The 26,895-nt window shown below is 36.6% G+C and overlaps 1 protein-coding gene and 1 non-coding gene across 18 annotated transcripts in view; one reads left to right on the top strand and one right to left on the bottom strand.

The window, feature by feature from the left end:
- ANK2 (ankyrin 2) overlaps positions 1-26,895 on the bottom strand; it is a 591,117-nt gene that overhangs the window by 126,981 nt on the left and 437,241 nt on the right. For 16 of the 17 annotated variants that reach the window (XM_036852154.1, XM_036852140.1, XM_036852139.1 and 13 more), the window contains 9 exons: positions 24,143-24,241; positions 21,301-21,498; positions 19,000-19,098; positions 18,736-18,834; positions 13,515-13,613; positions 8,560-8,757; positions 5,239-5,337; positions 4,602-4,700; positions 487-684 (listed from right to left, as the gene is read on the bottom strand). In XM_036852154.1, the coding sequence (XP_036708049.1) occupies positions 487-684; positions 4,602-4,700; positions 5,239-5,337; positions 8,560-8,757; positions 13,515-13,613; positions 18,736-18,834; positions 19,000-19,098; positions 21,301-21,498; positions 24,143-24,241 (1,188 nt within the window). The remainder of the gene's footprint in view (positions 1-486; positions 685-4,601; positions 4,701-5,238; positions 5,338-8,559; positions 8,758-13,514; positions 13,614-18,735; positions 18,835-18,999; positions 19,099-21,300; positions 21,499-24,142; positions 24,242-26,895) is intronic. The other variant, XM_036852155.1, reaches the window with a different exon arrangement.
- Positions 8,220-8,292, top strand: TRNAW-CCA. The gene has a single exon. It is a non-coding gene; the product is annotated as a tRNA-Trp (tRNA).

The raw sequence follows: 26,895 nt of genomic DNA, 5'->3' as shown, positions 1-26,895 counted from the left end.
AAAATGACTTAGGTCATGGGCATAGACCAGCAGCTTAGAAGCAATTGCTTGGGCCGGAACCCAGATGAAACTGCCACCTCTCTCCCTCTCTGGAATTTGGAATTAGGACCAGCAGGTACTACGGCAATCTGGACTGACTGCTTGAACTGCAGCGATGGGAGCTATAGGGTAGCCTCTTTGGTCACATACACAGAGACGCACAGGAAGCAGATCCACAGGGAGAGGCAAATGAAACTGACCTGTAGGGAAAAGTCAAGGTGCAAACATGCAGCCCTGCAGGCAGAGTCTGTGAGCCTCACTCCTTGCTTGTCTGTGATCTCCCAGTCCCTCATGAGGCTTGACTCCTTTGCTACCCTTGAATTCTATGAGATATTCCTGTTTCTCTTTAAAACCTGCCCCCTCTGTGTTCCAAATTATCTTAGATTGGTTTCCATTTACATTCATTCAGAAGACTCTTCACTAAAGCAAGAGGCAAAACCGGAATACCTTGGTTGACATGTGGATATTTGCTCCCTTATCCAGAAGCAAGGTGACCATATCTGTGTGCCCCTCTTGTGAGGCCAGATGGAGTGGAGTGACTCCTTGCTTTGTCACAATGTTCGTCTCTGCTCCGTAGTTCAGGAGTGTGGAAGCTATCTGCATTTGATTCTTCTTGGCAGCAATATGTAAAGGAGTATAGCCATTCTAAAAGAGTAAAGATAAAACACATGTAATTTGTAAGCTTAGCAATTGCCGTGATATATGTCTGAAGGAAATAAGAATCTCGAATCAACAGAAAAGTTAAAAGTGCGTTTATAGTAAATCCAGATTCTTGCCCATCATAAGTTTCCATCCAACAACACCCAAATCTTTGCAACCCATGTCACAAGGCACCCCATTCTACTTACATGTAAGACAGATATAGACACAAATGCCCCAAAGCTTAAAATCTCCCCCTCATAATGCTGCTCCTGAAGAGCAATAAGCCGGATTCCTCTTGTATATGACCGTCCTTTAAATACCTGGTGATGGTTTTCATATCTCCCTTTAGTCTTTGCTTTTCCAGGCTAAATTTCCCATTCCTTCAACTATTACTGACAGAAGCCCCATTTCTAGAGCTCTCTCCCTTAAGGATGACCTGCTTTGGACTGATTCTAGTTTGTCGATATAGCTCTTGAATTGTGCTGCCTGGAACTGAATACTATATTTCAGACATGGTTTTAATAGAAGAGAATAAAATGGAATTATTTCTATGGTCTTGTTATAACATTCCTACTAATGTGCTTCTGGTTGGATTGTACTTTTTATTCACTCAACAACTATTTAGTAGGTACCTAGCGTATGCTGGTCAGTGTGCTAGGTGTGGGGATATAGAGGTGGACAAGACCTGATCCCTGTCTTTAAGGGGCTGCATTCTGGTGAAAAAGATATTAATAAAATAGGCTTCTATTAATCCTATTAGGTTAATTAATTAATTAATCCTATTAGGTGGTCAGTTAAAATCCTGGATCCCCCCTTCATCTCTACAAACTGCTCAAAAGTAGCAATAAGAGGCTACTAGTTTTATGTGGGAGTTTGTGGAGAGGACCAGAGGAACTCATACTTTGTTTACAACAGCCAAACTTTAAACCCCATACTTAGTTAAAAGAACAAACAAACAAACAAACAAAACCCTGGAACAAGTATAAGTCTGGAACCTGTATTGTTTCCTTTCCTTTTCTTTATCAAGTCAGGTAGAATTTTCCATGAAAAATGCATGATAGAAATGAAAAACAGTGGCTTTGCCACTGACTGTGGCATGCTGAAGGGAAAGACAGCATATTGATCAAGGGCTTCTTGTGAAACTCTAAGAAGAATTTTAGGTCATGGGATTTCCTGAAGTCTAACTGCAAAGGGTACCAAAAAAATAAAAAGGAGTTTTGAGAATTGAAATGCCCTTATGTGTTGTCATGAAACCTTGATCTTCAAACGTCCCTACATTATCTATCTACTCTGTCTTCCTTTCTCCAAGCCAAAATAAGCATCTTTCAATTCAGATGAATGATATGTCCCTCTAAGCTGCTCAAGAAATTCATCAGCTCTTCTTGGAAGTCCTTTCATAGGTCCTTGATGTTCCACGTCCTCTAGAACATTGCACTTGGACAGTGGGCTCTATTGAATAAAAGGGCACATAGATTTTTGTGGAACCTATAAGTTTAAACACTTTTTTGGCTACAGTGGGCTTTCTTCAGCCCCAACTCCCCCTATTTCTGCAGCACAGGCTTTACCAAGGCTAAGCAAAGAATCAGTGAACCTACCAAGTTTAGGTAAAGTCAGAGACCTATGTGGAGGAAGACAGGGAGGTTTTAACATAACAACCTAAGAGATCATCAGAGTATCAAATTTTTAGTAATATAAGAGGTCTGACTGTCCAGCAGATACTCAACCTGCAAGTCTGAAGAACCCTCCTAACTCCACATAGAGTCAAAGTTTTTGGAACCAAATAACAATAACAACAACAAAACCCAATGAAGACTAAGAAAAGATTCCGGATTTTGGTAGAAAGAAGCAAAGAGGTTCTAGGGTCCAAGGGACCACATGTGTTGAGAGGTGGGGTGGGGAACTGTAGTGAATAGAGTTGTCAAAAGTGGAGTTAGGAGTGGGGTCCAACCAACTGGCAGCCAGCCTCTCAGAGCGGCCCCTGAGCTACAGGACTCATGCTGATTGACAGGCGAGGTCAGACGAGTGGAAGACACTAGAGGAGCCTCCTGAACCCCCCCTACTGTGGACCCTGGAGTAGAGGATGCTCTCCCTAGTCTTCTGGACTTTGTTCATGTGTGCCAAAGAGTAAGGACCACACTCTATAGAGGCTGGAGATCAAGGGTACATTTGTCTCTTTAGAAGAACCATACACGTTATTTTATAAGTTAGGTCTTCTCTCCCTGGTAGATTGAGAGCCCATTGTGGGAGAAGAACACGTGTTTTATAGTTTTACTACAATCCCTTCTTTATACATATGTGTTGTATTGGGTGTTGATAAAGTCATATCTTTGTTCAAAATGGTCAGCCTAGAAAGTTAATGAAAAAAACACTGGCATGTTAAATGAGCAGATTTTTTTTATTCCATTGGAATAGTCGCTCAGTCTTCATTCTTCCATTCAAATTTATTGAGAACCCACATAATACTGAATGAGACACCTCAGAGATATGCAAATATGAATATAACATGATTAATGTCCTCAAGTAGTTTATAATCTAGTAGGAAGAAAGACATAAAACAAATGCATGATTGATGAGATTACAGCGGAAGGGTTATAAAGAAATAAGAATGGTATGTGCAATAAAAAAATTTGTCCTGCTCTTTTAACAGTTTAAATATTTTATTATAAGCTGTATATTTGTAGCAATAAAATATATGTGTGTATATATACATACATATATAGATCTATATATAGGTATGGGTACAAAGTTATATATATATAATAGTTTATTATATATAATTTGTTTATATACAAAATATACTTTCACAGAGTATTCCATTTTATTATATATGTATAATGTGTATAATTTAAATAGACATGTGAGTATATATGTACATAGTTATATAATAGAAGTGGAATAATTCTCCTCTACTGCTTTGGGATGCAGTAGACCTAGTGGTTAAGAGTGCTGCCTCTAAAGTCAGATTGTCTGAGGTCAAATCCTAGCTCTGGCAATTATTAGTCACGTGACTTTGGACGTCCAAAGTAACCTATTTAAATCTCACTTCCTCATCTGTAAAATAGAAATCATTATAATACCAATCTCATGGGATTATTATGAGATTAAATGAGATATTGCATGTAAAATGCTAGGCACAGTGTTTGGCATGTAAGTGGTAATAGTTGTTGCTTTATTATGTCATCTAATATAGCATGAATATTTTCCCACCACAAGAAATATTTTTCTTTTTAAATAAACTATGACATCTTCTCAATATATGTTTACTGAATGAATAAATGAAAGATACAGTGATGACTTTATCTGTTATATGACATTCATGGATATTTTCAGTGTAATAAAGAGGCAGGTCAAATGGTGGGAAACACTCTGTCCAAAGGTTCAGGTCTTAGTTGGAGCTGTTTTATGAGTTGGTGCTACACATACTCCCCAAAATGCATTCCTAGCCTAGGAACTTGGAAGGATGTATGCTATAGTTAACACGAATGAAACATGTAAAAAACAAAGAGTCTTTCATATAGAGCACAGTGAAAAATTTGAAGTCAGAAGGAATGAGTGAATAAAAGGGTAGGTATATCACAACATTCTGTTTATACGAGAGAAGGGAAAACCTGAACTGTCTTTCTTACGTTTAATTTCTCAAAACTCATACTTGTGTGTCTAAAACACTGAGTGTTGGCAATCAGAGTCATCTTTACTGGTACCTGGGCACGTCCCCTTAGTATTTGCTGACTTGTAAAAAATCTTAAAAGGCTTTGTGGAAGCAAACGGTCAGGAAAAAAATAAAAAGGACAATACCAAAAGCTACTATTGCCAGGACTAGTTGCAGTTATATCAGCACCATGTGCTTAAAAAACAATTCCCATGTCCGGTCAGATTAGAGTTCCACCCTACAGTCTGTAAATCCTTTCTGTGGTCCTCACCTTGGCAGTGGCATGAGGGGAAGCACCCTTCTCCAGTAACAGCAGCGCCACCTTCTGGTTGTCATAATGAGCAGCAACATGGAGCGGGGTAAGGCCATTCTGTAATGGGTGTGTTGAAGTTTCAGTATTAATAAATTAGCATTAGCTGCCCTGAAGCTGCCAGGATGCAAGGAAACTGGTATCGATTAAGTCCATGTTAATTCATTAATATAGTCAATAGGAAAAAATAAAAATAAATACCTCATGATTTTCTTATTAGAAACGTAACTAAAACTGAAAATGATCCATTGAGCTTTCATTAGCACAGGGCATCTTGATTCCACCATAATTAAAAGTCTAAAATGCCATGTAAGAATTATTACGTTAACATTGCAAGGATTCTTCTTAACATAGAGAAGTTCTGGGCCCTGTTGTGACAGGAACACACATTTGAGGCACAGCTCTTTTAAACACCTTCTGAATCAGTGTATATGTGGGCAGGTCACGGACACTGCCATCATTATCTATTTGGTATAGTTTCATCCGTTACATTCATATTCCTCTAAGAAGAGTGAGCCAAATATCTTGAAATGCAGATCTCCCAAGCTTCCAACTTGACCAAGTTATATAACAAACATATATGCTTGAAAACTTTTACCTTCCCTGCAGAATCTGCAGCAGCACGGCGTTGTAAGAGAAGTTTTGCCACATCCAGGCTTCCATACTTGGCTGCTACGTGCAAGGGTGTGAAACCCTTCTGAAAATGTGAAGAACAAAAGTAAAATGTAGCAGTTTTCTTTGTGACGGCTAACAAAATCTTTTTTTTACTGGTTAACATATTAAGCAAACTTATGTTGATTCTCCATTTGGGAAAAATACTGGGAGCATTAAATCTGTTAGCCATAAACAAGGACTAGGACAAAGCATAAAGTTTAACAAGCAAGAGTTTGGCTTGATAGACTGAACAAAAGAAATTTTATTTTGAGGGCTTAGAGACTGAAATTTGACTTTCTAGGCTTGGAATTTATGTGTCAGTAAAATGGCTCTGATTTGTGAGTGAAAAAAAAAAAACAACCCTGTCTTTTTCTTGCCTCTACAATTAATAGGATTGAGACAGTAATACCTCCTGTCCAGGCTTTCTCGTTTTTCTATCCTTTTTATAATACCTGAATTCCAAATTTCTTTATTTAAGGTTTAGGGTAGTTCAGCAGCTATGATTAAAAAAATTATTTGTGATTCAGTTGATTGCATTTTCTGCAGAAATAGCAAGATAAAATGGTGCACAGAACAAAAGCAGTTCACCGTTTAAAAAGCACCTCTCGTCCTGACTTTTATCCCTTTTCTCAAAAGACCCACACTTTATATAAGATCAATTCCTTTCGGAAAATACAGTCTACTTCTGGCAGGATGTTGAGCTGATTAACACCAAACTTTTAAACTGCTGCTCTCCTACACATGTTTACACGTACAGATTCAATGTCTTGTGTGCCTAACCAATGTCACTCTCTGTAACTAGCAGTGTGTTACAAATACAGCTAGGTCCCTGGACTCAGATCTCAAGGATGGCACAGTTCCTACACCATGATCTCAAATCCATCCTCTTGGCCAGACAGTCTAATCACATGCTCTTCTGGCACTACATTGGGAGTGGGAGAATTCTAAAGCTGACTGGGGCTTGCAAAACACACACAGCAAACATGCCTGGGTTAAGTGGTCTAAGATAGGGCTTATCCTCCAGACCATTTAAGCCTTCATCAGAATACAGAATATCCCTCAAGAAGCAATACTGCTTTTTCACAGTGTCACTACAAAAATTATTTTTAGCTAAGATGTCATTTTTCTTTTTGCTGTTTTTTGAACATTAGGTACTAAGAAGTCCTTGGAGCAGAGTAAATCTGCTTTTCCCAAGTGTGGGGCAAATATAGGAAGTCCATTTAAGCCAACATTTGCTGTTAATGCTCTCTTCCCTCTAACTCAATCCACACAATGATTGGAGTGACACTCAGGATGAAGTAGAGTTCTCTGAGACAAACCATGTGTTAAGAAAGAAAAAATAAACTCCTTATCCTTAAAGTCTTGCTGGAATAGTGATCCAGCCCCTTTATAAATTTGGAAACTATTATGAGACAAAACTACATAGAATCTTTACTGTAGAATCACAAAGTAGAGGTTGGAAAGCATCTCTCGAATCACACGTCTTCCGTCTTCCCCTATGTTAATCTCATCAGGATTTCATTTACCCTCTGATATTTATCAACACTTAAATAGCTTTACTGACGATGAGTCAACTACCCTTCAGAACGCCAGTCAGTTCCACTGTGGAACTGTTTTGTTTAATAGTTTCTTCCATTTAACTGTCCTAATTTACTATTGTTTTAGATATATTTTTAATTCTAAAAATCTTTGGAAGACAAGGGATTATGTTTTATTCCCTATTTCTGTATTTTATATATCTAAATTTCATTTATTTATCACCTTCATCTGATGAGACAATCACCCAGTCTCTCTTGGGTTATTATTACTATTATTATTACACAGTTGCCCCTTGAACAACACAGGTTTGAACTGTGAAGGTCCATTTATATGTGGATTTTTTTCAATAGGAAATACTACAGTACTACACAGTCTGCAGTTAGTTGAATCCAAGGATGTGGAACCATGGATATGGGGAACCCAAGATACAGAAGAACTGTGGATATGAGGACAGACTATAAGTTATATGAGGTTTTTCAACTGTGTGAAGGGTGGGTGCCCCTAACCCTCTCATTGTTTAAGGATCAACTCTATGTTTGTTGTTTAGTTTATGATTTTTTTAAAAAAAGATTTTAAAAATCCTTTCAACCCTTCTGATTTCAGCATTTGAATAATTACCAACTTCTTACATCAAAGCATGTTTTACAGCCATAGGCAACCAGGTAAGTCGTAACAGCCAGCAGGCTGTTCCTACGTCTAAGAGGACAGATGCCACCACAGTACTTCAGTTCGTACTTGCAAACTCCCTTCTCCCCCAGATGCAGTATTTATGCCCGTTCCTTAGTAATCTGAGTCACTGTTGTATTTGTGGGAATTATTTTGCCCTGTGAATAATTCACTTGTTGTAGGCTGTAATGTGTCTCATTCTTCTTCTCTTCTGTACTAGTCCAATTTCTTTTGCTCCAATTAGCTGTGTTCGTGTTTTATTCTAAGTCATATCCAAAGAGGGATCTCAAATATAATGTGTCAAGTGGAGAAAAAATTACTCTGCCCTAGCTCAAAACTTTGAACATAAGTAAAATCCTTTGTTAGATGACAATAACAACTAATAAAGTGTGACTCTCCAGCCCAGTTCTGTTTAGACACTGTGTAGCTGGTGAAGTGTAGGGAGCAGAAAGGGCATAATAGCTGAAACCAGGGCTGGAAAAATGCAAGATTATGTGACGTGAACTTCTAGGTAGTACTAAAACTCAACAAATACAGTATTGCCAATCTAATGCAATATTATCTTCCTCAGTAGTAATACTAGCTCAATGTATTTGGGAATTGTATTTTTTTTTCTATAATATATTCAGGGGAATATATTATAGATTTTTATCATGGAAAGTAAAGAGAAAATAACACTTGCTTTATGGAAATCATCTTAATTAAAGTTCTAGAGGGAATTCCCTGGTGGTCCAGTGGTTAGGACTCCATGCTTCCACTGCAGGGGACCCGGGTTCGATCCCTGGTCAGGGAACTAAGATCCCACAAGCCACACAGCATGGCCAAATAATAATAATAATAATAATAAAGTTCTAGAAACAACACCGGCATTAATTAGAAGAAGAGAATCCAGCCCTCCTTTCGAAGATATTATATGTAATCTCACAATCCCCCTTGGTCATTTAGAAAATGAATCTAAAATATTCAAAGAGGAAGAAGAAGTCGGAGGCCTAAAGGAGATCTACCCTTCTTGACACTCTATTGCTCCTGGTCCATGTCAGCATGAAACCATTCCTCTTACCTTGGTAGCTAAGGAGTGGGCGGCTCCTGCTTCCAGGAGGACTGATGCCACGTCTACCTGGCCTTCCCTGGCAGAGATGTGCAGTGGTGTGTACCCATTTGTAGTGGCCGCATCTGGATGAGCCATATGTTGTAGAAGCAGCTGAACAATTTCTGTCTTACCCAGGCGAGAGGCAATATGCAAAGGCGTCTGTTCCTCCTACAACTCAGATCAAGTAAAAAGTTAGTGCCAGGACAGACCAAACTTCACTAGTAATACATTTCACTCAGATGTTTCATGATGTCTTCTTGGAATCTCCAGGAACCCCTACCCAAAAGGAAATTACTGTTACTCTGACTACAATTTATATCTTGTTATAGAATGACCTGTTTGGTCACAAAATCTTCCTTAAATTTTTTTAAAAGTAGATATTTCCATGAACTTGGTCATTGTTTTCTGGGCATGCCAAAATGTTTCTCAACTCATTAAGGCTTCAGCCTTCACTTATGTTTAAATATAAACCAGCTCATGGTTCTGAATAAGAAAGAAATCTAGTCCAGAAGTCCTAAGACCTAGATTCTCATCCAAAAGCTTTCACTAAGAGACAGTATTTATTCTGGGAACTGAATCAAGAGAAAAAAAAAAGAGGGATGCTGGGAAAACTTTGTTCTTACTCCACTCAGCAAGCCAAGGATACAAATGCTGGTTATTTTCTTCAAGGAGAGACTGTGGGTAAAGAAGATGTTGCAATCTGATTTAAAAAGATGTTGTTCCAGGAAACGTTGCAGATGGGTCTGGAACTTACATCCAGGGCTTCAAAGATGAAATGGAAGTCTGGCGAGGAGCAAATGGGGTTAAGTATTTGCCAAGTGCTTTTCATTTTAAAAACAGGGAGAGGATAGGGCTGGTATAAGGGACAGGGAGGGCACGTTCGAGAAGGCTCAAGAAATCACCTGACTCTAATGTGTGGTCAGGAAAATGTTTTCAGTGTTAAGAAAATGAGGCCAAAGCATTGTCTTGATAAAAGAAAATTGTGTGTAACCTTAGTGATGAAAAGAGGTATATCTCTATAATCTGCCCAAGGGCATGTCATAACAAAGGTGAGAAAGGAAAAGCTGGGCCAACTTCCAGGGCTAAGAATGAATGGAGAAGGTAGAATAGAATAGGAAGAACTGTTCAAATAAATGCACTTTATCTTAAAGTGAAAAGGAAAAAAGTATTAAGTGGAAGGTACAGGAAGAGATGAAATAGCACTGTATGCATTTCAGGGTGGTAAGAACTAAATAATAAACAGTAATAATACAATTATTTTAGCAATAGAATTGGAATTTTGGAAAAATTTGCACCTTATAAACTTCTTTCATGTATGATGCATACCTGACAAGTCCTATACTTAGACCTGAAAGGAAGGCGTAACATATATTATTCAACCATTTTCCAGAGAAAAGAGATTAAGAGGAATTAAATGAGTTTTCCAGGACTGTCCAAGGTTACGCAGCTATGAAAACAGAACTTGAATTCAGGCATTGGATTCTAAAGACATTTCTTTGTCTATTCATTCCACAGAAAGAGATACAATATGATGGCCTCTAAGAAAACTAACAGGACTAGAGGTCTCTCAATAGGAAGGGAGACAGACAACACTTAAAAGATACAACTTTCTCTGAAATACAGAGGAGAAAAGAGAGGAATGGAGAGAATTAACAGTTACAAAAATAAATGGACAGCAAAACACAATCAAAGACCAAAGAACCTGAGGATAGCTATCATGAACATCTGTTGTTTCTGGGTTTCCCTGCTTGGACTTCTGCCCAGCAGAATTTGATTGAGGTGGGTATTACAAGTGACACACTCTAACATGTGTTTTCAGCGAGCGAGGGGGAGCCTTAAGGCAATGGTGACCCCTTAAACCATAGCTGAGAAGCGGCAGTCCTTGACTGGTGGTGGCCAAGTAACTGCTTAAATTATCGATCAGTGTTTCTTGGTTCTCAGAGCATTAAGGTACTTGTTTAAAAAAAAAAAAAAGAAAGTTAAGAAATAAGCTGTTTTGCCCATTTTCTTCAACTTTTGGTACGCTCCTATCTGAAAGTGGAAAAGGGAAGAACCTACAAATTTGATAAGAAAGTCTTTCCACCTGTAATCAGAGATTATAAGACCTTGGAGGTTTGGGTAATTGTTTCCCTGTAGAATTGCAAAAGTTGAATTTGCCACCCCAAGCTAAAGCTAACTCAATCCAAGGCAAAGAATTGGGAAATCACAGAAGATAATATTCATGGGAAGAGCTAAAGAAAAAAATGTGGGCAGCTTGATCCTCTAGGCCTCTTCCAAATATAAGGGGCAATAATTCTCTCATCATAAAGCATCACTGACAGTGATACAGCCTGATCCAGGAAGACGTGAGCTCTCCCTTACCACCACTGCTAGTTTCCAAAATTAGGGAAACTTGCTGAGCCCCAACTCCTTTTACCAAAAGACAGAAATAGCAAAGGCTGGGACAGGGTTCAAATGTTTGATAAAATTTCTGCTATAAGTTACTAGCTAACAGGATTCCCAGGAACCATATATACCAGCAGTTAACTAAAGTTTTAAGTGAGTTAAGTTCCAAGTGAGTTTAAGACTAGGGGCCCTGTGATTGCTCAATCCCTAAAGCAAATGCCAGGCCCCCGTATTGTGCCAACAGAATACATGCACCTAAAGCAAGAGAACTCCCAAAAGGGCAGGTCCCAGTGGCCCTCTCAGCTATGTCCATGGAGAACATTGGACAAGAAAGGACCTTCCTGAGGGCAGGGCCCGGGGGACAAGCACATTGGCTGACCCAGGAACTTACGCCACTGTAGCCCCGGCCTTCCAGTCTGTACAGCAAAATATGTCTTATGCTCTTGACTGGTGAATAGAGTATGCTGCTTGCACTTTTAACTGAGAGATATTATTGTGATGATATGACTTTTCTTTCATTATATATTGGGAGTAGGCATAAATATGACTTAGCCCCATGATTATATAACCATGAGGTATTATTTCTAAACCTGATAGGAAAGAAGAAAACAGACTACCCAGAGATCTTGACCTTGGAGATCAGTGTAGTAACTGGGTATAATTTTAACTATCTCCCCTTTGGAAGACAGTGAATTGTAGAGCAATGGTATTAGGTTAAGAGAGGGAGTTTTCAGAAGTGCATGCATGTGGGAATTTGACTACAAACTATTAAGCAGTTTTATTTTATATTAAGAGGGATTAATGAGAAACCCTTTTATTATTAAGTATGGATTACAAAATATTTACCAGGAACACTACCACAATTTCTGGTAAAATTAATGAAGTTCATGATATTCAGAGCGCATTGACGGACCATAAATTTTTTTTTAACAGCTGAATTGCCAGGTAAACTTAAAAGGAAATGAGAATAGGCAGAGCACAGAGGATTTTTAGGGCAGTGAAATTACTCTATATGATACTATAAGGATGGATACATGTTATTATACATTTGTCCAAACCCATAGAATGTACAACACCTAGCGTGAACCCTAACGTAAACTAGGTGCTTGGGGGAATAATGATGTATCAGTGTAGGTTCGTCACTCATAACCAATGTACCACTCTGGTGGGGAATGCTCATAACTGGGAAGACTGTGGGGTCAGGGGGCCTATGGGAAGCGTCTGCACCTTCCTCTCAGTTGTGCTGTGGAACTAAAACTGTTTTTAAAAAATAGTCTTTAAGGGGGTGGGGAAGGGAAACAAGAAAAATGCCAAGGCAGGGAAGAATAGAGTTTGAATAACAAAAGCATTAAATATATAAGAGCATAAAATGCCAATGATGAGTACCAAAGAACATAAATTACACTACTTGTACAATGGATAGAAAGGCAGAAAAAAATTAAAACTACTAGAGTAATGAAGGCTGCCCACGTATCACTGGATTCTGCATGAAGGTCTGTGGAAAAAAATGCTATAAAATTCATAGAGTCAGAGAATGTTAAGAAGTCTGGAAAGGAATTTCAAGGTTTCTAAGTCCAACCCTTATATTTTAATAATAAAGACCCAGAAGTGAAATGACTTGTCTGAAATGACAATTTGTCTGTTTCCAGCTGAATGTTTTCATTCCAATACAATACTGTTTTGAAAACGGACTCACTACGGTAGGATTCAAGGTGAAGTGAGTTCTAGCTTAGATATATCAAATATTGAACAAGAAGCGAAATTGTTTAAATATTCCATGAGAATCGCAAAGGTGCTAGTACAAAAGTTAATGAAACAGCGTGGAAAAGGAAACAGAAGATATTGATAAAATATTCAGTGTAAAGGAAGAAGGTGAAAAAAGCAACTGGGAAGGGAAATTTTTTAAAAAGAAGAAGAAAAAAATCAAGTTGTGGGAATCAGAAATAGGAGAATCCAATCACACAATCTCCTGGGCCAAAATTCATTTATTTTGGAATAGTGGAAGGGTAGAATGCCTAAATATGGAAAATCAAAGTAAGAAGAAAAGTAGAACTCATTATAGAAATGAGGAAAGTAAAACAGATGAAGGGAAACATTAAAACTTTGAATATGGTTTGTTTCTAAGTTACTAGTAAGGAATGTCTATGGAAATTTGATTGGCTTTGGTGGTAAGAAATACATTTTAATATATATAGTATCTATATAATATAGGTTAAAATGTTAAAATTCATGAAAATGAAGATATATGTGGAAGTGCTTTCATAGGTAAAAAAAATTTATTAAAATGTTAGTCAATGCCAAATTTCTTAGATACTAAATTGTATTATTTTTTCAAATGTTAGTGTTTCTGAAATTGAAGTGCATTTTCCATTGTGTATATTTACTGTACCATTTCATTTTTGCCTGAAAAACTGTTACTGAATTGATATTTTCACTTACAGTCCTTGGCATTTCCACATCAAGAGATGAAGAATAGCAGCATCTCTTAAGGATAGAACTCATGCACATAACAGAAGAAAACCGCAAGCACCAGCACCTACCCTGGCTCTGGCATCGACAAGGGCACCATTTCTCAGGAGGCATCGGACCACTTCCACCTGCCCCGCCCGGGCTGCCATGTGCAGTGCAGTCTCCCCACGCTGCCAGGAAACAAAGATCATTCAATCATAAGTAAACCCACTGCTCTGCATGGCATAGAATAAAAATGTGCCTTTTTGTGAAAGATAGCATTATATCCAAAAGTTTAAGAAATCTATGAAAAGGTATAATTATTTCATAATTGTTTGGTCTGGAAAAACAGTATCTTCTCCATCTTCAAAAGGATAAGACAAGTGTTTAATTTTTTTTTCACTCATGACAAACCAGTGAACTTACCCAAACATTCAGGATACCCTGAGGTTTAACTTCACAATAAACGTGGCGTAACCTAAATTGCTTTTGGTGATATGAAGTTACCTTTCATCCTTCAAATCTAAAATCTGTCACACTTAAATATGTGATTACAGCTCGATCCTGTTTTTATGAGAAACTCTAGATGCTGAAGATCAAGTCAACGCAGTGCAAAAAAAATCACATCATCTGTACCACACATGTCATTTCTTTTCAGAATTCAAAATTTACTTCTGAAATAAACTATTTTTTTTTACATTGGCTTTATCTTTGTGTTATGAGACTAGATAAAGACTGTTCATACGAGGAATCTGATTTGCCCAGGAGGTCTTCTGCTTATTATTGATGAGCGTATTTAATTACAGACAGTTATTTGAGAGAAATACTGAGAGATGAGTAAAGCAATGTTAACAGTGCCATCAGTTGAGGTGGGCAGCACTGAGCTTCAGGTGTCTCCTCAAGTAGCTTCATGCTGCATCAAGGAAGACACACTTATCAGAAAAAGTTAGCTTAACCTGCAGCATGAAGGATGATGGTTAGACATCAGAGAATTTTCTCATTGGGAAGCCTGTTAATTACTGCCTCTAAGAGAAAGGTTTTTTTTCAATCTGCATATTTTAAAACCACATGTAGTTCTAAAGAAAGCAGGGATTCATTCTTTCAAACAATTTTACAGTTATAAAAGAATAAGACACTGGAATAAAAGTTATTTTGGTCACCACAACTATACTAGAAAATAAGGTTGATTTCAACTAGGTAAACTATTCCAAATAAACTAAATTGATTTCAACATTGGTTGAGGTAACTAGATAACGTTTGACAAATTCCGGTGAATAATTTCTTCTGATTACTTGCACCACAAACCCTTAAACCCAGATTTAAGACAAACTTTAGTTTGGTACTTAGCTCAGAGTTCATTTTTTGCTAGTATTCAGAGACCCATTCCTTATGAAGTTATGAGAAATTCAATCCCAATGATCTGAATTTGAGAGCATTAAGCTGGATGTCTACTCTAATCTTCTTTTTGTTGATGATTCATTTATCGTCTAATGGCCTTATTTTCTGATGACATCTTTTGATTTTTGTAGAGTAAATGTATTTGGAGTATGTTATTACATAAAATAACATGATTGGAACAGCAGTACTGTTTTCAGACTTTGGATGTATGGCAAGATTTTTCCTCTTCAGACAGCCATGATTTCTAACTTTTCTATATCACTTAAAAATCTGCCTCTAAATAGATGAAGCTGGATCTTCTAACTATTTTTTAAAAACCCTCAAATCTTTATTCCATTTCTAAGTCTTATAATAGTACAGCAATTTTACTAATTTTAGTAGAATGAAGACAAAAAATGAGTTTCCTTATAAGAAGTTAAGTCAAAGAGGCCTCAGGAGTACCTACTCAACAATGAATTTATACGTTTACAAGCCAAACTTTATCAATAAAGGGTTTTCAAAATCTAAAAGGTTTCAAATACTAGTCTTAGTATTTCTAGTATCTTTATTTATGCTTAAAATAAGTTGCTTTTATGATGTTTACACATTTGAAATTGACAAGTTAGATATAAAACCTAAAGTATTAAACATTATATATGAAGAAAAGATATATATGTATATATATATGCAAATGGTCTCTCTACTTTAAAACAATGGTCTTGTTTAATTCTTATTTAATGACTTTTGGGTAATTGACCTTTATGTAAATTGCCTTTACCCTTTTATATTATGTTACCCTTGTTTATACATAAGTATAAATAAGAAAATGAAAGAGGGTATATATATTTTAATCAGTAGGTTCCATTTCTTAGTTATTGGGCATCTCATCTTATTCAATGCCCTGTTTTCCTTATCTTAAGCTAATTAACTTTAAGGGTTAGGGGAAATTCTTAAACATAATATGAAGTGTGAACTTAGTCATGAATCTGTTGATTTGCTGTAAGAAGAGAAAAACTCGATTGTCCCCCACTTTGCATACTGGACAGCTCCAAAAGTGCTGGGTTTTCTACTCCCATGGTTGTCAATGAATACTTTGGATTATGGATGTATTACAACTGGCAGTTCAGCTTTCTAGGTTTTAAAGTGCATTTGTGAGCCTTCTGGAAAGGGAGATTTGCAGTAATAATATCTGCACATGATTGAGTTATTGGTACACTTCACACTTGGAGTGAATTTTGAGACAAAAACAAGACTGGCAGGAGAATGGGTATGCTCATGTCCAAAGCAGGTACTACATTTCATGCCCCTCCTCCCAGTTGTTAAAACTGACTCTGCTGACAGCTACATTGACTTCCACTTTGGCTTCATCAGTTGTAAAGCATCAAAGCACAACAGACAGCATTGCATTCAAAAATGCAACATGATTTCAGGCAACACACAAAGGCTTCAAGGGTAGGGTACTTTGGGATCAGGAAATGACCAACTCTGACACAGCAAGCAGGCAGTCAGTGTTCACACAGTTTCTTTATCAACCTGCAAAGAGTTTTGGATGCAGCAGCTATATCCTCACATTCTGAGAATACACCAGTTCACAGGCATCCCACTGCTAGAGAAAGTTAAATTCCTCTAAATGTAGGGTTGCCAGATTTAGCATATCAAAATACAGGATGGCCGGTTAAATCTGAATTCCAGACCAACAAAGAATAATTATTTTAGTATAAGTGTGTCTCAACTATTGCATGGTACATACTCATACTAAAAACAATTATTTGGTGTTTATCTGAAATTCAAATTTAACCAGGAGTCCTGTATTTTATCTGGTAACCCTATCTACATGGTATCTGCTCCCTGAAGGACACATCATACAAAAATTAAAATGAACAAACAAAAAGCAACTAGGAAACACATTTGAGAAGAGGATTACATTGGCAGGTGGCTCTCAAGTATTTGTTTTGAGAAGGCTGAAGAGAAAGAGTATGTAATGGACGAATGAGAAGATAAAACAAAATGAAGAACTTTATAATGACCAACAGGTGGAATTTAAAGTTTAATATAGCAATTGCCAAATTTGGGAGTATTCAAGAACCTAAACATGTCAACATTTTTATTGTTTTAATTGATATTTTGTTTAACAAATAAAAATTTGTTTTTTATTGGAAAATCTATATGTAGCCCATATAGTTTTTTGTTTTTGTTTTTGTTTTTGTTTTTGTTTTTGGAGTGGAGTATGTCAATATGGAGCAAATACATAACCATCAAATCATTTGGAATTGGTCAGTTAAGAAGCAAATTAAGAGTGCCGCAAAATCATACAATCATTTCATGTGGCTTTTCTTTGATGATTTTGCAAAAATCTTCCCTCAAAACAATTAACATGGGGGATTTCAATCAAGCATTGCATAGAATATACTTGTCTATGTTACTATGATAATGATAATATAATTTCACATAGTATTACCATTGCTCCTGAGATCCTGTAGGCATTTTAATGCAAAGAAGGAAAATACAGTACAGTGGGAGAGTACTCAGAGAACTTCTTTTAAAAGGTACTGGTTTGTGTAGGTCTCAATTTTAAAAAGGGAGGTGGTCATCTTTGAACAGAAAAAGGATGCTATTGATTTCTTTTAAAGTTCTAAGAAGTGACCATAAATTAAACTCAAATTGGCATGTTGTGAAATTACTCTTATCCTTAGCGGAGAAATTTAAAATTAGCATATATTATTACTTTAGGATCAGTAAGCTGTAATTAGGGGGGTGTATAAATACAGACTATATTTCAATTCTTTAATGGTTTTATACTCCAATTGTGAATAATATGAAGAGAGGTATTAACTCATCTTTAAAATCAAATAAATTTATTTCACATGGATTTTGTCCATGCATCAGAAACTTCAGCACAGAAACAGTGTATAAAATACAAGGAAATGAGAAAATGAGAGGGAATATGAATAAAAAGTAAAATTGAACATTCCATTTCACAACTCAAAAGGAATGGAATACCAAAAATTAGCAACAACAGTAAACTAATTGCTTTTGAAAATATGATTCATTTTAATAATAAGCACTAACATTTATTTGGGGAGTTATTTCTGTTGAATACTTTTTTAAAAATCTCAATATTCCAGTGGGTCCTGGTGAGCTTCAAATACATGACAGTATTTCGTACAGAGCAAGTTCTCTTGCTCAGGAGAAAATCTGCATTCAATGATCAAAGTTTAACTGGGCTGACTCCAAGAAAATGAGAGAAATATAAAGAAATGGGAAGTAAAAATCCTAGTTTAGATTAGGTAGAAGAATTCTGGAATATCCAGCATTTATTGTCAGAACAAAAGTTGTCTGAAGACCAACATGGATTTCAGGATACATGATAAAGTTGCAAGTTATAACTAATTCAGCCAACCAAATCAAAAGGAAAAATCAAAGTAAGGTTAGAAAATGGAAAATCCATGTAACTGAAGGAGGGAGGGAGAAGTTGATATTAAGTAAAAATCTTCTAATATTGGTCTATCTCTGGTTAATCATTGGATATAATTGATTATGGTAGTGACTTAATATTTTAACCAAAATTTCCTGGAATATGATTCACTCAAGCAAGTAGAGTGAGTCCTGAACATTTTATTCCAATCAATCATTCCTTCACGTTCAGAGGAGCTTTTAAAATGTATTTTGTTTTACAAGTCTATTTAAGATGCATGTTCAGTTTATCTGCACCAGGAAGCTGACACAGTCTTATTCCACAGCTTCCATTTTATTATTTTCTAAAACATTTCTTACCCTATGGAGGTTCCTCTCAGCGACCTTCTAGCTCAGCCGCTGAGCTTTGATCACACACACACACACACACACACACACACACACACACACACAAACATCCCTACACACCCACACGCTTCCTCTCTTTCTCCCTGTGGTTATTCTGACCCAAGCCATACTCACAATGTTAGTGACATCTGGAGAGGCTCCGTTCTGCAGCAGAAGAAGGACAATGTTCAAGTGGCCCATGAAGGCAGCCACATGTATTGGTGTGAGGCCAGACTGCGAAACAAAGCGACAGCAGTTTTACTCCTCTGCACCGGTGGGGGCTTTGGGGCTTCTTCAGATAAATAATACTTGAGTGAAGAGGACAGAAGATGGGCAGAAGGAAGGGGAAGAAGGAGTAAGAGAAGGAATGTTTCGTGACAAGCTGAAACATTTTTCTACCTCTGTTATAGCTTGGATTGAAGCCCCATATTTCACCAGCAGTTCCATGACTTTGATGCGGTTTTTCTTGCAGGCAATGTGCAGTGGAGTAAAACCATTCTGTGCGAAAGACAATCAAGTTAGTTGAAAACATGCAGAAACGATTCTCACACAACTCCATGCTGGCACATTGCAGGCAGTAATGTTACATCCTCATGTAGTGTTACCATTTCTTCAAGTGCTGTAGGTGCTGGATTTAGAGAGAAAGTGGTGGTGTATTCCTGGAGGCTCTGAACTTGGTTTATATGTGGTGGGCAGGTATGGCATTGTGCGTGTGGTTACAGAGAAAACTAAAAGGAAGAAAATTACATGGGCCTACTCTTCCAAGAAGCAAAAAACTGAGGCAATTATACTTTACAAGTTCTAAAATGTTTTAAAGTATACTGATTGGTCAGATTATGGACTGGCTTAAAGATGCATCAAAGATAAGCATGTGTTTTTCTGATGATGAGCTATTTCTTAAAGCGAACAATCATTACCTGTTTTACTTCAAAAATCTAAGAACATGACTATAATAAATGTTTCAGCCTAGGTACTATTTTCTTTAGGGAATAGGTGTTACAAATTAACAGAAATAGTTATTTGTGTTGATAATTTTTTTATATCCAGAAGTTATAATGTTTATATTAAAAAGTTTTTATGAGGAGTTTTGCATGTTAGTGGAAATCATTATTTATGTTGATAATATTTTATACCCAGAAGTTATATTTCTTATATTTTAATATAACACATTTTTTATAATTTATGTCAATCACATACATTTTGTTTCAAAAAGAAATGATTATTAAGTTCCCGAATATTTTCAAAATAAGTATGGAGAATTTTTGGAATAACTAGAAGAAGGTATCTCTTAGAAGCAAAGGAATGTGGAGAAGTCTTTAAGGTACTTTCTAACTTTCCATACTAGGCTAATGTGCAGCAATTAGGGGAAACTACATAAAAATTTGTTAACTAGCCCCATGCTTAATCCTTATGTGTTATATTTAAGTATTATATTTTTATCTGAACAATGATGTCTCTATATAGAATCGTATCTATTCTGTTAGTTAACAATTTTGCATGTCCCAATAGGGACTGTTTATCAGTCAATATTTTTCTATACTAGCAGTTCTCAGGAAAGCATATGATTTTCTTTAACCTCATGACATTATTGTTCACAATATTTGTTAAGTAATTTCCCATTTATGAGCTATGTAATAAGCCAGATATAAATAACTACATGTATATGCAGCACTTAAAAGATCTGCAGTGATTAGAGTGTGATATTTTACATGCTTATTGACCACTATCCAAATGAAAATGAGTACTTTCCTCCTTATAAGAAAATAAATATCCTTACATAATTGCACATAAACCTAAAAGTATAGTTGTTCCCCAGGCAATAATAAATAAATTGATTCCAATGGAAAATTTCTAATAAAAATAAGATTCAATATTTGCTAATTCTAATGACATTCTCTTAAATATTGATTGTCTAAAGACTAATTTAACTTACATAAACCATTTAACAAAGAGAAAAAAGGATTTGCTTTTAGTTGGAGAATTAAGAAACAAGAGGCATAAATTAGTACATGTCTAATGCTTCCAATGACTATGGTTAAAATATAAGTGAAGCAAGAAGATTTATTCAATATTAGAACTTGGGAGAAACAGAAGCTGCTCTAGGGACAGCCTCTTGCAGATTTCTCCTGAGCAATTCCTGAAATAGTTTATATAAAATGCTTCCTGAAGCAAGAAGACGCCAAGCATTACTTTTCTATTAGCCTGGGGCTGAGTAATCAGGTCAATAAGGAATATCTCCAAGTGAATTCTTCACAGGCTTACATTTTACATTATCTTACATAGTAAAATCTATTCACCACTTTAAAACTTTCTTTGTCAAAAAGAGATTAATAAAGTTCAACTTTTTTACAATTTTATTCTGACTCTATATAGAGGTGTCTAGAACTTACTTGATAATTGCCTATTTTTCAACTTCTCTTTTCGGTTTAAAAATGCTTATCACTCCAGAGGTTTCATACCTATCTATGAGTTGCTAATTATGGAAATGTTACCTTGGTGTTCTCTTAAATCTATCCTTGCCATCATTTAATAGCAAACTATGAAGGCATGAAGTAGGCAGGCAGCTTGTGGGAGGTGACAAATTTAGAATTAACTACACATCTATAACCATGCACTGCTGTGTCCGCAACCATTGGTCGATCAATGTGGGTTTGCTTATGTCGATCTGTATTCAGTTAATGTGGACTGGGCTAGGTTTACCAGGGCTCTGGCGTTTGGATTGGCTCTCTTGTCCAGAAGGAGTTTGGTTACACGGTAGTGACCACAGTGTGCGGCAACGTGGAGGGCCGTCAGGTAGTCCAGGGTGACGTCATCAACAGGCGCCTTGTGCTGGAGCAGGTGCTTCACACATTCCACGTGGTCTCCTTGGGCAGCCATGTGAAGCGGAGACAGCCCATTCTGTGCATCAAAACCAAACCAAACCAAGACCACATTTCAGTCATTCCTTTCGGATTCTGAAACACGACAAAGTCAATTCTTGATCTCTGGAACCACTGGTAGCAGAGAAAAATAATTTCCACTCGACACCTAAACATACAGCAGATTACGTTTGGCAGAGAAGGAAGATAAGAGAATGTTTAATTTCATAACTGTGATATTTTAGGCAAAAATTAATAGGTCTTTCATGAATGAATATATAGTACGTGTAGCAATTCAGTTGGCTCACAATTATTAGGGCAATATTAGATGTACAAAAACAAGTAATAGCTGATGCTTAAATTATCTGTATCCAATTCCATACATAGAAATCTACATTCAATTCATCTCTCTGCATGAATTTCTTTACTTCTCAATGGAGGGGAAAGTGGATGCAGGAGGAGCAAGTGGGTGGGTCAGGGAGAGAAGGAGACTTTGATCATCTCTTAGGTCCACACTGCTCGGAAATTCTGCAACTTCTTTTTTCTATCATGAGACGTGAATTGGATTTGGAGAAAGCAGTCAGATAAGAGCTAGAAAAGTATAAGGCAAATATGGACCACGTGTCGATGACCTCCCAACTTTAAAATTTTGAGGATAATCTAAATTTATCATCATTGATACTGCCAAAAACAGCTTTAGACTTAATCCTCAGAGAAGGTCAACAGCAGGAATACAAGACAGCCAAGTAGTTCACTGATAATTATTAGTCTAGGTGAGACCCTCATTTTTAAAAATTAAATAAGCTTATAGGAAAAAGCTAAATTAGAAAACATTTGCCCATTAAAAGAAGGGGACTATTATCTTTTCTTACTAATCAATGCAAATACAGTCACTAGAAAATAACTGTTGAGCAAGGATTTAGTTTGGCAGTCATTATATTCAAAGAAGCAGAAACTGTCTGGATAAAGAAGCCAGAATAGGCCAAAGGCCCAACATTCTCAACAAGGAAGGTGATTTCAACAGTGTAGGACAGTCGCAGATTATGCAGTCACAGATGCTTTATACTGTATGCTTATATATGAATGCTTTATGCTGTAACCTTATATGATGCTTTATGCTGTATCCTTATATATGAATGATATTTGATTTTATAAGAAGGCCATTAAAAAAAGTTCCATCTAGGTAACCCATGGTCTTCACTAGTGATATGACAATTACTGGCAGATTCTGTAGATGAGATTATTTTATGGTTTGTGCAACAGTATATCTACCTACCCTCAATTTGATATAGGCCTTTTATTGGTTATAACATGACTAGTCTGAAATTTTGGTATTTCCATTTAAATTTCAATCCGTTTCCTCAACAAAACTTTCCGTAATTATCTTTGCATTACCCAGCCCAAAATGTTACATTTTAAAGACAGATCTCTACAACATTCTTAGTATAGGTATGAGAATAAAAACAATGCAGATGATTTATTTCTCGTCTTCATATATTTCTGATTTGAAGCCACCCTTTCATGATCTGTGTGGCACATCTCTAAAGACTGAGTTCATTCTATACAAATTTTGAATGTGTGGGCCGGTTTTTGCTCCAAATGATATCAATTAAATATTCAATTAAGATATAATATAAATTAAAAAATATTTGCTGTGTTTGCTGCCTTATTTTTCTCAGCTTACCCTAGTAACAGCATCAGTTGATATGAATCATGTTCAGGGGATGGGGGAGATGAAATAGGGAGAAAATATTAAGACATGTCCTTGTCTAAATTTTTGTATTTAAGGATCCGAGGGTTGTTACATGTCCCATTAAATAACTCTGCGTGATTATCTTCAAATTTTGTCTCATGATATTTTCTAGTAACCCAAAGAAAACCTTCAACAAATCAGCTCATCACTTGGTTTCTATTTATATGGATAAGAGTTTTCCCCATGGTTGGGCATGTTGATGAAATGAGACAAAAAATATTAGATGTACTGTGCCATAGAGAACAGTATGCTTGTTTATTGGTTCTTTGTAGCTGGCCTATCCTAACTTATGCTTTCCACATCACCTATTAATCTCAATTATAATCAACCAACACCACTGGTGAGTAATTCTTTTTACTAGTATTGTCTAAGAGATAAAGATTGGAGAGCCAAAAGACTTGTCTTGTATTGCTACTTGTGCTTCTTTAAAAGACAGTTTTATATATATTTTATAGTCATCTCAGAGTATAATAAAAATGTAGACTAATAGAGCGTAAGAAATATTCTCACTTATGTATAATATTCTCATTCACGTATAATACAGTAATATTTACATTTCCATCTGCAGAGAGAATAGCAGGTAAAAATATAGAAAGAACTTGAAGTTATACATTTAATTCATCTTAATGCATGTATTTTTTTTAACATCTTTATTGAAGTATAATTGCTTTACAATGGTGTGTTAGTTTCTGCTTTAAAACAAAGTGAATCAGTTATACATATACATATGTTCCCATATCTCTTCCCAATGCATGTATTTTTTTTATTTTAAATAATTTAAGAAGTTTGATATCTATTACTCATTCCTTGAACACAAATATTGAGCAAATAGAATACGCTTGGCTGATGCTTTGATTTCAAGAAGAATAGAGATTATCAAAAAAATGTCTTAAAGAGTTTGTTGGATCCCATCTTCCTCATAATGACTCACCTTCGTCCTTGCCAGCAAGGGAGCCCCCCGCTCCAGCAGAAGCTCCACCACTTGGTCATGTCCACTTCTTGCAGCGCAATGAAGGGGCGTCAAGCCATCCTGCCAAAAGAATGAAAGTTAGGCCTGAGTTCACTTTTTAAAAAAAAACAAGATTGTATCTATTGCCACCTTGAAGAGAGGGTTTCCGAAACTCAGCCCTAGTGACTCAGTAGATCAGTAATAGAATTGCTATCAGTTAAATGATAAAGAACAGTAAGAGAGAAAACAAGACAGAGAGATCTCAGCAGAGAGAAAGAGAATGAGAAAGACAGAGACAAAACAGAAAGAGGGAGAGAGCAAGAGAAATCCCATGTGTGGAGGTTTAATGTAAAAAACATTGTGGCTGGTCATGTGTTTGCATATTTAGGAAGATGGAAAAGCAGAGGGTGTTGCATTTGTTGAACTTGAAAGCCCTACCTGCCTGGAGCCACACCCAGAGATTATACTGTTATACTATTTTCATTCTGGTTGTCCTAACACAACTCCTAAAAATTCTTCTTAATCTAATTTGTCTGTCTATCTTCTCTCTTGAATTGTCATTATTTTCATAAATTCTCCTAAAATGCTTCCTGAGGCTCGTAAAAGGGAAGGGTCATTTTTTCACATTCTTCTAAAGGTTTCCACTCATATTTTTCATCATTTTACAAAATACATAATTATGTTTCAAAAATTAAATTTATTATCAATAAATAGCATTAAAATAGTGTCAATAAAACTATGGCACAACTGTATGTTACGCTATTTATAAAACTTTCTGACCCTGATCCTGATAACCTCACAGATACTTTCTGATTCTAGAGCAATCTCCAAATACCCTCTGTCTTTTGGGTTTTATTTCTCTTTAGAGCAATCGCCAAATACCCTCTGTCTTTTGGGTTTTATTTCTCTTATTCATGGCCAAAAAGCAGAATAGCTGGAAAATATGAGGCAAAATATAAGAACAATGGGCAAGAAGTGAAACAGAAAATAAAATCATGGCTACATAAATTAACTGGTGATTTCAGACTTAAAGGATTATCTCAGGGAAAGAGGTTGAGAAGGTAGGTAGCGGTCTAGAAAATGAGCGATGACGAGCAGTCAAGAGGACTTTAGAAGCTTCTGATTTATCCAGAACTGTAATGGACCATATCTCTGGGTTAAGCTTTCCTCCTAATAAATATAATTCACCTGGATTACAACGCTCTTCCTGATCCAACATTCTGGGATTTCTAAGCTAGCTATCTTCCATTTGCCCTTCCAGAGCCATGCTCTTCCCTTCTCCACTGTTTCTTGTCAGCTGGTCTGATCTCTCTCGATTGTATCGGTGGGTTACCCTGTCCTCTGGCTTCTGGTTGGGGCTGGCCGATGGGATATGCAGCAAGACGAGGATGCAACTCCCTGAAGGATCTCCTAGATCTGGCTGTGACTCTTTGCCCAAGGTTACGCTCCTGCCAAAGCAGCCTTCTCCATACAATTTTCTCCTTTGAAAGGATGGTAACCTCTTCTACTTCTTACCTTTCAGGTCTAGAGTTGGTAATGAGCCCTGCTGTTAACTAGCCCCAAGGATACCCCACTATCCCTTGTGCCTCCCCTTCAGTCCAGCCACAATGGTATAAATAAGCCCTTTAATAATCTCTATTCAAATTATCAAATTGGAGTGTGTCATCTGTTTTTGTCTAGGACCTTGATGATAATTATTCCTTGCTTTGTTAAAGCTATTTAGCCAGTATTGAGATACTAAATAACCAAAACAGACCTTGCAGTTTTGGTTACCCGGGAATTAGCATGAAAAGACTGTCTTTTGAGAAAAAAGTATGTAACTACTGTAGTTGGGATGCCAAGTTATTTTAAAGTTTGCCAAAAGGAGCTTAAAAGACAAACTGTGTGGGCAAAGTGATTAAAATGACGAGGCTTTTGTAACTTGTCCTCAGTGCCCTATGGTGGAAACACAGAGCATTGGTTGCTATATAAGTGAAATAGCAGTTAGATACAGCTTGATTTCTCAAACATGTTCTTGGTGGGAGCTTCATTGAGATCTAGAGTTTGAGAAATCCAACACAGCGAATGAAGGCATGATGTGCATGGTCCAGCGTGTAGGCCCTGGAATCACAGAGCTCTGGGTGTGCGTCTCAGGTCAGCCCATCATGGGTGAGGCTCTCTGAGGCTCAGCTTCACGATATGTCAAATGAGGATGCTTTTCCTTACCCTGTTTAATTTACAGCCTTGTTTGAAAAATGAGGGGATGCTGCCTTACATCATTTTTAAAAAGGTAGAGTAATGTTTTCTATGGATTACATGAAATATTCATTGTGTAATCATGTTGAAACCTCTAAAATGCTCTCAGAACAACAACAGGAAAATATGGAGAGTGCTTAATAAACCCACAAGAACATCAAGGAACAATAAGGATTAAATAACTGGGTCTAAATCTTACAGTTTAGTGATGCAGTTTATCTGCTCTTATAAAGGACATGTGAATTATATCAAATTCAAGTTGCCCAACATGCTCAATCTGGGTAGATTTCGGATATTTTCTACAAAGTGCAGTGTCTCATTATTGTCCCCCATAAAATCTTTATCAAAAGGTTTTGTATTCAAGAACTTTTTAACTTACTCTTTTAATTTAGTTTTTACTCTTAGAGACTATGATCTGTTCATTATCTTTTTTTTTTCTTTTTTTAAATTCTTAAGACTGTGTTTGAAGTTTACATTTTTCTCCCCTCCAGAGTCCCCTT

The sequence above is a fragment of the Balaenoptera musculus genome, chromosome 5, assembly GCF_009873245.2.
Source record: "Balaenoptera musculus isolate JJ_BM4_2016_0621 chromosome 5, mBalMus1.pri.v3, whole genome shotgun sequence".
NCBI classification, from domain to species: Eukaryota; Metazoa; Chordata; class Mammalia; order Artiodactyla; family Balaenopteridae; genus Balaenoptera; species Balaenoptera musculus.
The sequence above is the reverse complement of the archived record's forward strand: the minus strand, read 5'-3'. Positions and strand labels throughout refer to the sequence as shown.